This window comes from Molothrus ater, chromosome 11 (assembly GCF_012460135.2).
Source record: "Molothrus ater isolate BHLD 08-10-18 breed brown headed cowbird chromosome 11, BPBGC_Mater_1.1, whole genome shotgun sequence".
Classification (NCBI taxonomy): domain Eukaryota; kingdom Metazoa; phylum Chordata; class Aves; order Passeriformes; family Icteridae; genus Molothrus; species Molothrus ater.
The window spans coordinates 2,145,215-2,160,100 of NC_050488.2; the positions used below are offsets into that span (position 1 = coordinate 2,145,215).

The 14,886-nt window shown below is 45.3% G+C and overlaps 1 protein-coding gene across 6 annotated transcripts in view; it reads left to right on the forward strand.

The window, feature by feature from the left end:
- Window positions 1-14,885, forward strand: part of RAF1 (Raf-1 proto-oncogene, serine/threonine kinase) — a 39,931-nt gene extending 25,046 nt beyond the window's left edge. For 3 of the 6 annotated variants that reach the window (XM_036404722.2, XM_036404725.2, XM_054516099.1), the window contains 12 exons: window positions 525-678; window positions 2,085-2,144; window positions 3,869-3,896; window positions 3,987-4,114; window positions 5,075-5,192; window positions 6,659-6,743; window positions 7,542-7,718; window positions 8,663-8,709; window positions 10,051-10,169; window positions 11,710-11,841; window positions 12,386-12,520; window positions 13,409-14,885. In XM_036404722.2, the coding sequence (XP_036260615.1) occupies window positions 525-678; window positions 2,085-2,144; window positions 3,869-3,896; window positions 3,987-4,114; window positions 5,075-5,192; window positions 6,659-6,743; window positions 7,542-7,718; window positions 8,663-8,709; window positions 10,051-10,169; window positions 11,710-11,841; window positions 12,386-12,520; window positions 13,409-13,549 (1,324 nt within the window). In that variant the 3' untranslated portion in view covers window positions 13,550-14,885. The remainder of the gene's footprint in view (window positions 1-524; window positions 679-2,084; window positions 2,145-3,868; window positions 3,897-3,986; window positions 4,115-5,074; window positions 5,193-6,658; window positions 6,744-7,541; window positions 7,719-8,662; window positions 8,710-10,050; window positions 10,170-11,709; window positions 11,842-12,385; window positions 12,521-13,408) is intronic. The other 3 variants (XM_036404724.2, XM_036404726.2, XR_004982268.2) reach the window with 2 other exon arrangements.
- The last annotated feature ends 1 nt before the right edge of the window (window position 14,886 follows it).

A 14,886-nucleotide genomic window follows, 5' to 3' on the forward strand; every position in this document is an offset into this window, starting at 1 on the left:
TGGATTTTAGCCTTGGCCTCCTTTTAACTGGTGTTGGGTTTCATGACTTCCTTGCTGGCTGTTCTGTGCAAACCATTGAACAGTCTTGCAAAGCTTTACAAATTCAGGGCTCAGCTCTTAAGCTGTGCATTTAACAGGCTTGAAATGAGCAGTTTGTTTAGTTTCACAGTCCTGAATTCATCTCTCAGAGGCAGTATTTTGTCAGTGTATTAAATGTGATTTGATGGGGATTGAGGTGAACTGTGGCAAAGTTCCTAACAGCAAAACCAGACCTCAGCTAAACACACTAATTAAATATGTGAGCTGACAAGATCTTCAAGTTTTTCAAATTTATTTCTTAGATTAAACTGGGACTGATTCAGCTGACCAAGTAGTTTAGTTGATGTGTAAATCCCAGCTTTTTCTCTGCTTGGAATTGTGTGTATATTGCTTTTGGACAGGTTACATTGAACAGTGTTTTTCACTTGCCAGAGGGGGAAATAAAAATAACCACAACTCTCCCTTTGTCTCTGTTTCCTTCTCAGCTCCCAGCACAGGTATTCTACACCTCATGCCTTCACTTTCAACCCATCCAACCCTTCCTCTGAGGGCTCTCTGTCCCAAAGGCAGCGCTCCACATCCACCCCCAACGTGCACATGGTCAGCACCACCATGCCCGTGGACAGCAGGATCATCGAGGTAACAGCAGGGCTGCCCTGGGGCTGCACTGCCCTGCCACAGCCTCTGTGGCCTTGCCTTCCTGCCTTCCTCCCCTCTGCTCACTGCCTGCCTCAGCTGCCTCACTGGGGAAGAGATCAGGAGACACCTTTGCATAGGAAGTTCATTATTAATTCTTGCAGTCTATCAACTTTGCTGCAGGAATTGGGGAATTCTAGGGGTGTGTCAAGAGGTTTAACAGTTAAGCTCAGTTTTGTGAAGAAATGCTTTTTAGATGTGTCTAAAAATGTTTTTCCAAATGTAAAAGTCTGGGTTTGTGGGGGAGGCTGGTGTTAATTTTCAGTCAGACTAAAGGTGCCCTGAGTCTGGTGTAGTTCTTGGGCTGGGAATGCTCAGGTCAGAGCTTCCTGGGGATCTGTTTTGTGTTAATTACACCTGAATGGAAATAATGACAGTTCTGGGCCTGTGGGCTGAAGCCAGTCTGTCTGAGACTATTCCTGCTGGTCTTCCCTTCAAACACCTTTTTTTTGTATTTTCCTACCTTAGACTGGCAGTGAGGGACAACTCTGGGAAATCAGGCCTAAAGTGGTTGGGTTTCTTTAATTTTGATTTGTGATAACCTTAACAAACTGGTGTGCAGGAAATGCTGAACTGCAGGACATGGGAGAGAGAGCAAGCACTGTTTGCTGCTTTTGCCTCTGGAATAGTTTAAAAACTCTGGAGGCCAAGCCAAAGCCTTTCACTGCTGAGCTCACCTGCATCTTCAGCTGCTGATTTATGGACTTGTGTGAAACCTGAAGATCCTCTGAAGGGAGTGAGAGTTCCTCTGGCCCTTGGAGCAGAGCAGGAGTGCCCTGCAGCCCCAGGAAGCATTTTTGGTCAGAGGCTCTGTGTCAGCTGCCTTTGTGTCCTCCCTTTCTCATTGGGTTCTTTGGCTCCCAGCCCTTTTTGCTGGTTCAGAGGCCAGGCTGACCATCTCTGATGGCACAAACCACAATGGAGCACTCAAGAAAATCTGAATTATTGATCTGGGTAGAGTGATGAGTCTTTAAGGAGACATTTTTTTTCTTTATGCAGAGCAGTAAAGACAGAAACACTTTCTATTCTGGATCTTCACATTACCATAAAAATAGTTGTTACATTCTAAAAGCTTTTCAAAGGCCCCAAAGCAATGCAGGAAGAAAGTAGCAGAGACTTTCTAGTAAACCAGGAGAAAAACTATAATAAAAAAATGCTTTACCCAAGGATAGATCCTAGTGAACCTCTGGGTTTGAGCAGGAATACTTAAAAAATTTATTGCACTTAATTATCATTTATCAAGCAAATTAGATTACTTTTTCTTTCATTTAGCCTAACATTGAATTTTTAGAAATATTTTTTTATACTTCCTCTGTTCTTTTCTTTTATCTCTTACTGTGTTGGCCTAGAATAACAGCCTGAATGCTTCTCCCAGCTCCTGGTGCAGACGCTTTTGTTTGAGGGGAAGAGTAGGTATTTCCTTGGTGCCTTCTGTTTTCTTGTCATTAACAGCATTGCTGTAACTTGTAAGCCATGGCAGTGTCCACCTGAAGTGTTGAATCTGGACCTGATCTGATGAGAATCTTGCCAGCATGTTTATACTCAAATATTGGGGCTGTTAATTGGAAGGGGCAAATTGATAAAGAGCTTCATGTTCAGTTGATCTGGCTGAATTCATCCTCCTCTGGATGGGAATGGGCTTGGATTAGAATGCATTGGGTCTCACAGCCTTTAAACAAAACCCTCTCAAAACACATCCATTGTGTGGCTTTTCCCTCTGGAAGTGGTTTTTATTGGCTGTACCCATCCAAAGCCCTGAGATGAAGAACAACTTGGACTGTTTTTATTTCCCATCAAAGTAAAGCTGACAGACTACAGCACTGGGGATGGTGTTACTTGTGTTGTAAGAACAGGGGTTTGGTTTGTTTGCTGTTGAAATCAGAAGCAAATAAACAAATATTCACATCAGGATTGAAGCTCCAAAATACTTTTTCAAAGTAAGAACTCCACATAGATAAGTATGAGAAACAATTTGAATTCTTTAGTCATCCTTTGCCAGCTTCCTTGAAAGCAGTTACATTCTCAGGCTGATGTACAAAACCAATCACTTGTGATTTGGGTTCTGAAAGGTTTTATTATCCTTAAAATAACCAAAATTAGTAAATGGAGGAGTTCTTCATTGGTTGTTCATGCAGATTTTAATCCACTCAGGTGTGGAGCAGTGGCAATCTGCAAGAATGCTGTACTTATCCAGCCTGGGTGAATGCAACTAATTAGCTAAAACAATGTATTTTATAACTGAACCTTTGCTAAGGATAATCTTAATTTGAAACTGTGGAGTGCAATGTGGGCTTGTTCTGTCCTCCTATGAAGTCTTACATTTATTATTCTACTAATTAGTTAGAGAATTTGCATTGACTTCTGTTAACTTTGACAGTGTTTAATCTCTCTGTAGTGCATGTTCTTGCTTTGTACTCACACAGTCCCTGGATATTTTCCCTTTCCTGTTTGTACTTTGGGATAATGCAAAAGGCAGGTGAGAAAAGCTGTGCAGTGCTGTTTGTCAGAGCTTAGTTCTCTCTTGTGCATGGCTGTAGAGTTGTGTTGTGCCCGTGGCATGAGGTGACACTTGTGGCACTGTCCTGGTGACCTGTGGGAAACACTGCTCAAATGCCAGATTCCCTGTGGGAATGTGCTTGGAAAAGGAGAGGGCTTTGTGTAGGGGCACTTGTGTAGCCTGTTTTGGGGGTTGAGGTGCTGTGTGCAGCTATTTCACACTGGGTGTTGAGGTGGAATATTTGGGGGGGTTCAAAGTCCTGCTTTACCCCAGGAGCTGTTTGGGGGTTGTGCCCTGGGGCCATGCCAGGAGCTCTGTCCACACCTGGAACACGAGCATGAAGTGCAGGGGGAGCGCAGACGGTGTTGCTGCTGCTGGGTCTTGTTTTGTGCCCTTTTCCTTTTTGGTAGCAGTCCTTTCAGTATGCTGTGAGCCTCTTCCCTGTGTTGGCAGAACTCACCAGTTGCATGGGTTTCCTGCAGGATTGGTGTGATGAGCAGATCCCCAATCCTGGAGCTGCTGGCCAGTGCTCTATTGCACTAAAACTGGCCCAGCAATTTCCACACCAGCCCTGCTTGTTCCTTTGTGTGCTCCTTGTTCCTTTATTAACTTTATTCTCCATTTCCTCTGTTGCAGGATGCAATTCGAAGCCATAGTGAATCAGGTATGCTTTCAAAATTGAACATTTTCTGATATGGTTTGATTTGGTTGTTCTCTTGTTCATCAACTGTTTTCTTGTATTTCTGTCTTAAAGCCTCACCCTCTGCTCTGTCTGGAAGTCCTAACAATATGAGCCCAACTGGCTGGTCTCAGCCTAAAACCCCAGTCCCAGCCCAAAGAGAGAGAGCCCCTGCATCTAACACACAAGAAAAAAACAAAATTGTGAGTATGGTGATGTTTGCTTTAATTCACAAATGAGTTTGCACTGTGCTGGGATGAATTTCTGCACTGAAGGGTGCAGGTGATCTTGGCTTGCTCTGCACTGTGTGTACAGGAGCAGTTGATTGTCATTAATTGGGGAATGATGGCACTGATGCCTTGGATTATAAATGCTCAGAACAAAGTGTTCTGGGTTGCAAATGAATTTCAGCCAGTGGTGTGACATTGTCAGTGCAGGCCCAATCTTTAGAGGTTGCATCCTTTTGATCCAGTTTTAATTTATTTCAAATTGGCTTCATTAGCACTGTTTGAACTGTGCTGTTTCCATAGAAAGGGGATATTGCCAATGCCTTCATTTCCCTTGGACAGTCAAATATCTCAGGGAAAAACAAATTTTACAAAATGCAGCTTTTCCCTCAAAGGTTTGATTTAAACTTAGGGGTGGGGGAAAGAAAGAAGAGTTAGAATAATAATTGATAATATCTTGAAATTTTTGAAGGCTTCTAAGCTTTCACAAGGAAAACAGAGTTGCTCAGTGGGATTCACAGTTTTTCCTCACTTAGACATTTGGGAATTTTGCTCTCATCTGTTTGGCTTATTCCATTTAAGAGTTCCAGAATTTTAGTATTGTGCCTTTGAAGAAAGCACTTTCTTAAATATTTCAGATGTTTTTAAATAATTGATCATAAAATATATGTTCCTTTTAGGATCTCAGATTAGGGTTTAATTTTCTAGTGCAGGTCTTCATGATAAACAGTTCAAGGCATCCAAGAAAAAGGGGGTGATTTTTTTTATTTGGGTTTTTTGCTGAAAACTCCCACCACCCTCCCAAACTGAGGAGAAAAACAAAAATCCAAACTGCAGGACCAACCCCTCGAGGTTTCAGGGGGAAATTATTGAATTGATTTGTGTGTGTATAATACAGGTGATTAAAAATGACCTTTCTGTGAATTGTTGTTGCAGAGGCCTCGTGGCCAGAGAGACTCCAGTTATTACTGGGAAATAGAAGCCAGTGAAGTGATGCTGTCCACCAGGATAGGCTCAGGCTCTTTTGGGACAGTTTACAAGGGCAAGTGGCACGGTGAGTCTGGAGCTGGGCAACATGGAGCTTGGGGTGCTGGGTGCCCAGCTGCCACCAAAGGGAAAAGGGATTTAGGGGTGCTGGGTGCTCATCTGCCACCAAAGGCACAGAGAAAATGGATTTACTCCTGCTGGGTGCTCATCCTTCACCAGAGGCACAGGGATGATGGATTTAGGGGTGCTGGGCACCAAAGGCACAGGGAGGATGGATTTAGGGGTGCTGGGTGCTCATCCTTCACCAGAGGCACAATGGATTTAGGGGTGCTGGGTGCTCATCCTTCACCAGAGGCACAATGGATTTAGGGGTGCTGGGTGCTCATCCTTCTCCCAAGGCCCAGGCAGAATCAGGATCTGCTGTGTGAGAGCAGCCCTGGGGTTCCAGCAAAGCACAGACCCCAACCCTCAGTCTCACAAGTGCCTGTCCATTCTCACTGCTCTGATCTCTTCACTCCCATGCTCCACACCAGTTTGCTTTCTGAAAGGGTTTGTTTTCTGTTAGCTGGGCAATTCCACAGCCTGCTGTTCAGTTATATTTAGCTTCTCTTCAAACCTTTGTGGTTTAATTAGCATGCTTCATTTCAAGGTGGGATGGAAAGGAAATCAGCATAAATAAATTGTGGAGTTTTTTCAATGAAAAAATAATGAATGTGAGAGTTTGATCTGTAGGTAGTGGGGATATTTTGAAAACAGGCACCCTGCAAAGCTGCAGAATTTGTTTCCAAATTCATGGCTTGTGATTTTGAACAGAAACACACAAAAACCTTTCCATGCTCTAATTTAAATGGCATTATTGTTAGAAAAAAAAAACCCTAGCAAAATAAATCTGGAAACTCACCTGCTGCCCTCTGTTTTTAATGAGTAAATACTTGCATGTCTCAAGGCCCAGATGCTGTCAGCAGCAAGGGAAGCACTATTGTTACACTAAAAGTCTTGAACAGTTTCTGATTTTCATTATGGAACTGAATGGGACACAGAAATCAAGAGGAAAATTAGTTCAGTCAGATCTTGTAATAAAACATAAATTCATATTACAATTTATTTTAGTAGAACATTCACACCTCTTCAAGTACCAAGAATTAAAGAAGTAAAGAAATTCTGCATGAAGGAGAGCTGTTGGGTTTTCTGATGTGCTCAAATGAAGTTTATATATAAAACACTTCAATATTTAAATTTGCTAATCAAACCACAAAGGTTGGTATACATATGTCCTGCAAAATGGATTCTACCCCAACATAGCCCTAAAAAATAGAAGGGAGGTGTGGGAATAATTAATTAATGGCTTTTTCCATTAGACTGAAATTCAACTCAATTAATTGCTTGACACCACAGGAATTTGTCTGCAGGGAAATCTTGACCCTTCAGTAGAGGTTCAGATGAGGAATTTGAATTGCATTGTTTATTTTTGTTACTTTGAGGAGGAGAGGAAAGCTGCATCTTCAGTAACTTTTGTTGTCATTTTATTTCCAGGGGATGTAGCAGTGAAGATCCTAAAGGTTGTAGACCCAACCCCAGAACAGTTCCAGGCTTTCAGGAATGAAGTGGCTGTCCTGAGGTGAGTTGGAGTTCCACTGCTAAATTCTGATATTCCAGCTGCTGCATTTGCCTCCCTGCAGCCTTCTGGCCCAATGTTCTGTGTGTGATAGGCACCAAAAGCAGATTTCCAGAGAAGAATAAAAGAGACAGTCCTAGTTCAGAGTATTTTTGTGGGCTCTTAACATTGCTCAGCCCACACTGGGCAGTGAAGGTGGGGATTAATGAATTCTGCCCTAATTCTCGCCACCAGACAACACTTGAACTGTTCCTCTTCAAATGGCACCATAATAATTTTTTTCCCTAAACACATGCACTGATCAGTGTAATTGTTCTCTGCTTTCAGATCCTCAGGTGTTTTAGTGTGTGTGATGTTACTCCTGAAAATGAACCAAGTAGATACATAACAAACCATCTCCTCATCTGATAATTCCTTTAGGGTTTGCAGCTATCTTTGGTTTCCCTTGGCATTCAGCCTTCCACCTAAAGCTGGGATTTTTCCCAGCTTCCAGGGTGTTTTCTGCCATTCCAGTAACTTCTAACCCCACTTGCAAGTGTGACTGTTGCTTGTTGATGTCAAATTCTTAAATGTTGATTTCAAATAACTAAAAGGGAGTATTGTAACTAAAGAGCAAAAGAGCAGCTGAAAAACAGAAAATGGCAACTGTGGTGTATTTTAATGATTTGTGAGCCCAAATTTCACTGCCACACCGGCCTGGGATTGCAGAGCTGAGATGCATTCAGCCAGGAGTGCCTTTGGAGCAGCCCTGGGGAGCACTTTTGGTGCAGCCCCTGATTTCTCTTGGTGCTCCTCTGTCAGGAAGACCCGGCACGTGAACATCCTGCTCTTCATGGGCTACATGACCAAGGACAACCTGGCCATTGTCACCCAGTGGTGTGAGGGCAGCAGCCTCTACAAACACCTGCACGTGCAGGAGACCAAGTTCCAGATGTTCCAGCTCATCGACATCGCCCGCCAGACTGCCCAGGGCATGGAGTGAGTGCCCTCCCTCTTCCCGCCCCTCTTCCTGCCCCTCTTCCCGCCCCTCTTCCTGCCCCTTCCCTGCCCCTTCCCTGCCCCATTTTATCAGCTATTTTATCTGCTTCTCCAGCCTGAGCTCTGCTGTAGTGCAGCAGATGCAATGCTGTTGTAAATTCAGGATGAGGGGGCTTTTCCTCCCCCGTGTCAATGTAACCCTGCAGTGTCTGACACACTGATTGATGCTCTGTGGGATCAGGGGTGGCTGCTCTGTTCCCCAGGACTCACCCAGATGGTTCTGGAAGCATTTCCAGCTCCCTGCTCTCAGCCCTGGTTCTGATGCTGGGAGCACAGGAGCAGCTGCTGCTGCCATAGCTCATTCCTTGGAGCTCAGGGCCCAGGTTTGCAGCCACTCTCCAGGAGCTGGCCAGGGTGAAATGTCCATTTGGAACAGATCCAGGAGCTGGCCAGGGTGAAATGTCCATTTGGAACAGATCCAGGAGCTGGCCAGGGTGAAATGTCCATTTGGAACAGCCACAATCCAGGAGCTGGCCAGGGTGAAATGTCCATTTGGAGCAGTCAGCCCCAGCACAGGGCACAGAGCTCATGGCTGTGAGGACAGCCCCAGTTTTCCAGGGTTAATCCATCCTCCCTGTGCCTCTGGTGAAGGATGAGCACCCAGCATCCCTAAATCCATCCTCCCTGTGCTTCTGGTGAAGGATGAGCACCCAGCACCCCTGAATCCATTCTCCCTTTGGTGAAGGGTTAATGGAATTTGTGCCACTCCTTCCTGGCATTTCTTCCCTGCACTGAGCACAGCTCCATTTCTTTGTTCCCAGAGTAGACTTGTGGAAAGCCAGCAGGGGTTGGGTGTGTAATAAACTGAACAAAGTGTCTGGGGGGAATGAAAATGCTGATTGTGAGCAGCCCTGCTAATGGCTGCTGTGCTTTTCCCTTCACAGCTATTTACATGCCAAGAACATCATCCACAGAGACATGAAATCCAACAGTATCCTTCCTGAGTCTCCATCCTCTGCTGGGAGGGATTTCTTGGGCATGGGGAGCTTGCTTTCTGTGGGGCTTTTACCACCTATTTAAAATAGATTGATATATATAACTACTAATGGGCAATCCCTGTTGATGAGCTAGCAGGGATTTCCACAGGACATCTGTGCTTGTTTGCCACACTTGGGATAAAGATGTGCTGCAGTTGTGCTCAGGAGTCTGTTATTTTACTGAAATGAGGTTTATTCAGTGCTCTGGGACCCACATGCTGCTCTCCCCCTTGGTGGGAGCTGTGTGTGCCTGTTCATCTGTGTGCACACGTGGGTTTGTTTCTGTCTCTTGGGTATTTTTAGTATATTTAGAACTCCTCACATAACTGGCAGAAAGGAAGCCAAAAGCCTTACTTTAAACTCAAGGAAAAGCAGCCTTTTACTATTCTATTTCGTGCAAAAATATAGATTCAGTAACACATCTGGAGTGAAAATGGTGGGAGCTGATTTCTTGCACCTTTGAAATGCCTGATTTTGCAATTACCAGAACATCCTTGGAGATGGGAACTGGGGCTTCCTTCCATCACATGTGACCAGGATGTTTTGGCAAATGCCATCATAAAAAATCTGCCAAGTTCAGTAGTTCCAGAATGTCAGTGGATTCCCTTTCCAGTTAAACAAAAAAAACCCAATTATTTTATTGTATAGGAGGTCAGAAATTTGTGATTCCTAGTAATGATGATCATTTTTGTGAATTAAGTTAGCTCTGCTCCTGACATACAAACATGACTGACTCTTTCTCATTTCTATTTCTGAATTATCTTCTTGAACTTGCAGCATTCCTAAGTCAAATCAATAAATGATCACTTCTTAAAATAACCCCAGCAAAGAAGGTGCTGATATCAGTGACAGATCCATGAAGGAGATAATTATAAATAGTGTGGATGTATTTGCAGTTAAAATCATAGTTAAACCTCAGGAGATCTGCCAGAGAACTTCATGGAAATAGATTTTATTTTTACATTTACTTCTCCTTGTAATTGTTTTTTTCTGAATTTTCTTTTCTGAGTTGTGAGACCTCTGGGCTCTTTCCTTTTCTCAGTTATTTAAGGAGCTGCAGCCATGGGTGGTAATGAACTGTTGATTTCTGTCCTAGCTCACCATAAAGATAAATCTACAAATGCTGTTGAACATCTGCTCTGGTTTAGTGTTAAATGTTAATTTCAAACCCCTTTTCCTTTGTTTCCCATACAGCTCCCAGCAGGTTTCAGTAAAACAGGCAGCACTTGACACTCAGGTCAGAAAATACAGAACTGTTGACTCAGTTTTGTGCAGTTTCTTTAACAAACCTACAGATATATTTCTTCATGAAGGCCTGACAGTGAAAATAGGAGACTTTGGCCTGGCAACTGTCAAGTCCAGGTGGAGTGGATCCCAGCAGGTGGAGCAGCCCACGGGCTCCATCCTGTGGATGGTGAGCACAGCATCCCTGCTTTGCAGAGTTCCCTCTGCACTGCCCCCTCAGCACTCACTCACTTCTGCCAGGCCTCTGGGGCTTTTGTTCAGCTGTAGGACAACTAAAATTGGGGATGAATTGTGCAAAGTAGGCACCAGGCACCCATGGACTCTCCACTGGGGCTTGGGAGTTATTTTAAATATTTAGGGCTGCCAGTAAATCTGGGAATGTGTGTTAAAAATGTCAGGATGCTTGGCTAAGGCTGCTTTGTGCTCTGGAAAATACACACATCACCTGAAACAGAGTTCCAGAAGCAGAAATGTTCTTTTCTGTAAAAAAATGATACAAAAAGTCACATTTTGAAAAACTTTCCGTAAAAGGGTTCAAAACTAACTTACCTAGTGGCATGCAATGTATTTGTGTACATGAAACAGACCTTGGGGAAAAAAAAAACCCTGCATATTTGCTCATTGCAGGCTTTTCAAAACCATTTCATTTATTTTAGTCATGTGTAGCCCATCCTTGCTGAGCTGTCACAGGAGGGGAGGTTGGTTCTGTTTCCTTGGAAGCTCCTGTGGTCCCTTATCAAGGTTTTTCTGCTGTTGTACTTTAGTGCTTTGCTTAATAATTCTGAGGGAATTCTTCAGGAGGGAGAAAAGATCTCAGCCAATGGGGAAGTTCTGGTGGTTCACACCTTGTTTTGCTCAGCCATCTGACAGTGTTTGTTTTAAGAAGCTTCATAATTTGCAAATATGTTCAAATGTTCCTGCATTTCTTCCCTGATCTGTTCAATATGTGCTGGTTTGTGTTTGGCTTTCACATTTCCTGACCAAATTTTGGTATCAATTTACAAGAGATGAGAGTTATGTATTTTCCCTTTTAACCTTGCTGCCAAGGTTGCAAATATCCAAATGTTGCAAATATCCAAATATTAATATTTTTTCCAATGGCAACATGCTTGTCCAAGTAAAGCATTGATTTTTTTGTGTGCTCTGAACTGTACTGATATTTTTAATAAGATAGGAGTAGCCTGAACTTCTCCAGAGCCTTAGGTAAACTCATCAAGCTTTGGGGGTATGTTAAACCAGGAAATATGAAAAATGCTCAAATGTTCCTGCATTTCTTCCCTGATCTGTTCAATATGTGCTGGTTTGTGTTTGGCTTTCACATTTCCTGACCATGTTTTGGTATCAGTTTACAATAAATTAAGAATTTTGTATTTTCCCTTTTAACCTTGATAGCAGCTTAAGAACTGCTGGTGAAACTCAGGCTCAGTTCTGTGTAAGGTGTAACAGGAGTCAGTAAATGTTGCAAATCCAAATATTAATATTTTTTCCAATGGCAACATGCTTGTTCAAGTAAAGGATTGATTTTTTTGGTGTGCTGTATTGATATTTTTAATAAGATAGGAGTAGCCTGAACTCCTCCAGAGCTTTAGGCAAACTCATGCAAGCTTTGGGGTGCCCTTTGCTGACTGATTCCCAGCTGAGCTCGCTGTGTGTGCTCCCAAATCCTCTCTCTTGGCTTGGTGCTGTTGTGGCTGCTTTGTTCCCTGCAGGCCCCCGAGGTGATCCGGATGCAGGACAGCAACCCCTTCAGCTTCCAGTCAGATGTCTACTCCTATGGAATAGTGCTGTATGAGCTGATGACAGGGGAGCTGCCCTACTCCCACATCAACAACAGAGACCAGGTAGGAGCCCTCGGGGGCAGCCCAGCTCATTCTGCCCATGGCACATCCCCTGGCCTGGGGAATGCAGGGTAAATACAAATGCAGCCCAGCTGAGGTGGTGCTGCCAGCCTGCCTGGTGTCAGCAGTGAATGTGGAGCTGAGAGATCCCTCAATATTGACAGTGCAGGTACTCAAAGGAAAAAATTCCTTGTTTATTAACATGTGAAGTGCCCTGTTAATTTATTCCCAGCTTACAGCTTCTGCTGCCCAGTAAAATACTGGTTTATACATTTGCAGTTATGGGAAATTCCCATTTTGGTGTGCAATATGCTGCTGCTACATCAGGAAGATTGGATTTGGTGCTTTTTACCAAGGGAAAACCCCAGTAACCATTGTCCAGCCTTGGAGTATTGAATACTCGTGTTTGGTGTGTGCTGTTGGGCAGCCCAGCCTGCAGGGCAGTGTTGGTGCCCTGTGGGACTGGGGTTCCTCACCTTGGGGGCACCACAGCTGCCCAGCAGTGAGCCCCCTGTGTAACCTGCTTGTGTGGGTGGCTGTTTTGCAGATCATTTTCATGGTTGGCAGGGGCTATGCTTCCCCAGACCTCAGCAAGCTGTACAAGAACTGCCCCAAGGCCATGAAGAGGCTGGTAGCAGATTGTCTGAAGAAAGTCAGGGAAGAACGACCTCTGTTCCCACAGGTGAGTGGGGTGTGCTGCCAGGGCCCTGAGGGCTTTGTGAGCAGCCATTGGGGCACACAGGACCTGCTCAGATGGAAATTCTGGCTAACAGCCAGTGCAGCCTTGCCCTGGTCCTGTGTTTGTTGGTAATGCAGCTCTGGGCAGTGCTGTGGTTGGACTGACAGTTCCTGGAGTCCATGGAACACAACCTGAGGCTGTGCTGGGCTGTCAGCACCTGAGACAAACCAAACCCCTCTCACTCCAGAAAAGGGAAATCTATCTCTGGGTATCCATTTCATTTCAGAGTTGAGGGAAATGAGGGGCCACTGCTCCTTTCCTTCCTCACCACTCTGAACAAGGAAACAAAATCCACTGGGGGATGTAAACTCGTGGAGCAATTTTTGGTATTTCTACAAGGGATGCTTTGCCTTTTCCTGTCACTATGGGGATGGAGAAGGTACTTTCTTATACTCATTAATTATGAGTAATTAATTAATTAAACATCAGCAATTTTGGAAAAACAACTTCTTGCTGTTGCAGTCAAGCATTGTTTAGGAAGTTCTTTTTAACTGTCAGGCAGAAGATGCAGTTCCTTCCCTGTTACTCTGCTGGAGGGTGGTTTAGACGCTCATTAATTGCTCCTAATTATCTGTGAACTGATGAAAAGCACCCTCCAGCCTCTGGCACCCCCTGAGGCCCTCACAGCACTGACAGTGCACAGTGGGCAGAGTTGGCTTCCTCCAGCTCTGATCTCAGTGCCCCACGGAGCATTAACATGAAACTTAACATAAAACTGGATAAGGACTGAGTGAACGAATGGATAAATGGATAAATGAATGAATGAAGGTTTGAATGGAAGCAGAGGGGGCTGCAGGCCCCACAGCCTCTCAGAGCTGCTCTTTCCCCCAGATCCTGTCCTCCATCGAGCTGCTGCAGCACTCTCTGCCCAAGATCAACCGCAGCGCCTCGGAGCCGTCCCTGCACCGCGCCGCCCACACCGAGGACATCAACTCGTGCACGCTGACCTCCAGCAGGCTGCCCGTGTTCTGAGCACCCTGCCCTGGCTCCAGCAGGCTCTTCTGAGTGCTCTGCCCTGGCTCCAGCAGGCTCTTCTGAGCACTCTGCCCTGGCTCCAGCAGGCTGCCCGTGCTCTGAGTGCTCTGCCCTGCTCCTGGCTGGAGCTGCAGGGGGAACTCGAGCTCTGCCTCCCTGCCTGGTGTCCAGGCTCCTCCAGCAGGACCCTCTGTGTCCCATCCCACCACGAAGCTGCTCTGGATTCGTGCAGTTCTCAGCCTGCAGGGACACAGCTCCTCATTGCCTTTGCTACCATCTCTTGTTCTGGGAGAGGTAACAGACTACAAATCAAGAGATCTATTACTATTTTTTTAATAGATGCACTTGAGCCTTATTTTCCCCTTCCCAGAAGCGATGGCTGTTAGTTTGGCAGTGGCTCTGGCTGGGTTTGCTCTGGGCTCAGTGAGTGAGGGGGCTCTGAGGACAGCTGATGTTCTGGTGCTCTGACTGCCCCGTGCCAAGTGTCACCTCACCCTGGGGAGTTGTGCCTGGAGTGGGAAGAGGAAATAACTCTGGAAATCAGCTCCTGCCTAAGAGCTTCACCAAGCCAATGAAATAAGTTCAAATGCTAATTCAACACAAAATAGTTTTGCAATAGTTTTGCACATAGAAGAAAAACTCTTGCAAAAGGATGGAATCTGTCGTGAATTGTCCTGCTCAGAGAAGGAGGTGAGCCAGTCCTGCTTTGGTCATCTTGAGAAGCCTCCCAGCTGCCTTTGGTACTATGGACCTGCTGTGCTGCAGCCCAGGCAGGGTGGGTGAGGAGGGCTGGGCTGCCAGAGGCTGGGGGTGTCCCCCTCCTGCAGAGAATGAGGATTGGGGGTGTCCCCCCTCCTGCAGAGGATTGGGGATGTCCCCCCTCCTGCAGAGGCTGAGGATTGGGGGTGTCCCCCCTCCTGCAGAGGCTGAGGATTGGGGGTGTTCCCCCTCCTGCAGAGGATTGAGGATGTTCCCCCTCCTGCAGAGGATTGAGGATGTTCCCCCTCCTGCAGAGGATTGAGGGTGTTCCCCCTCCTGCAGAGGATTGAGGATGTTCCCCCTCCTGCAGAGGATTGAGGATGCTCCCCCTCCTGCAGAGGATTGGGGGTGTCCCCCCTCCTGCAGAGGATTGAGGATGTTCCCCCTCCTGCAGAGGCTGCATCCAGCAGGAGCTGTTGTCCAAGAGATGCACTAGCAAGAGGAAACTGAGCATATACAGTTTTTCTTGTTGATTTGGGTTTTAATTTTGTTTTTATTGCTCCTGAGAAAATGCATTTATTGTAAGCCAAGGTTCCTCTGATTATCTTATTTTAATAAAATAAATTAAATTTTAG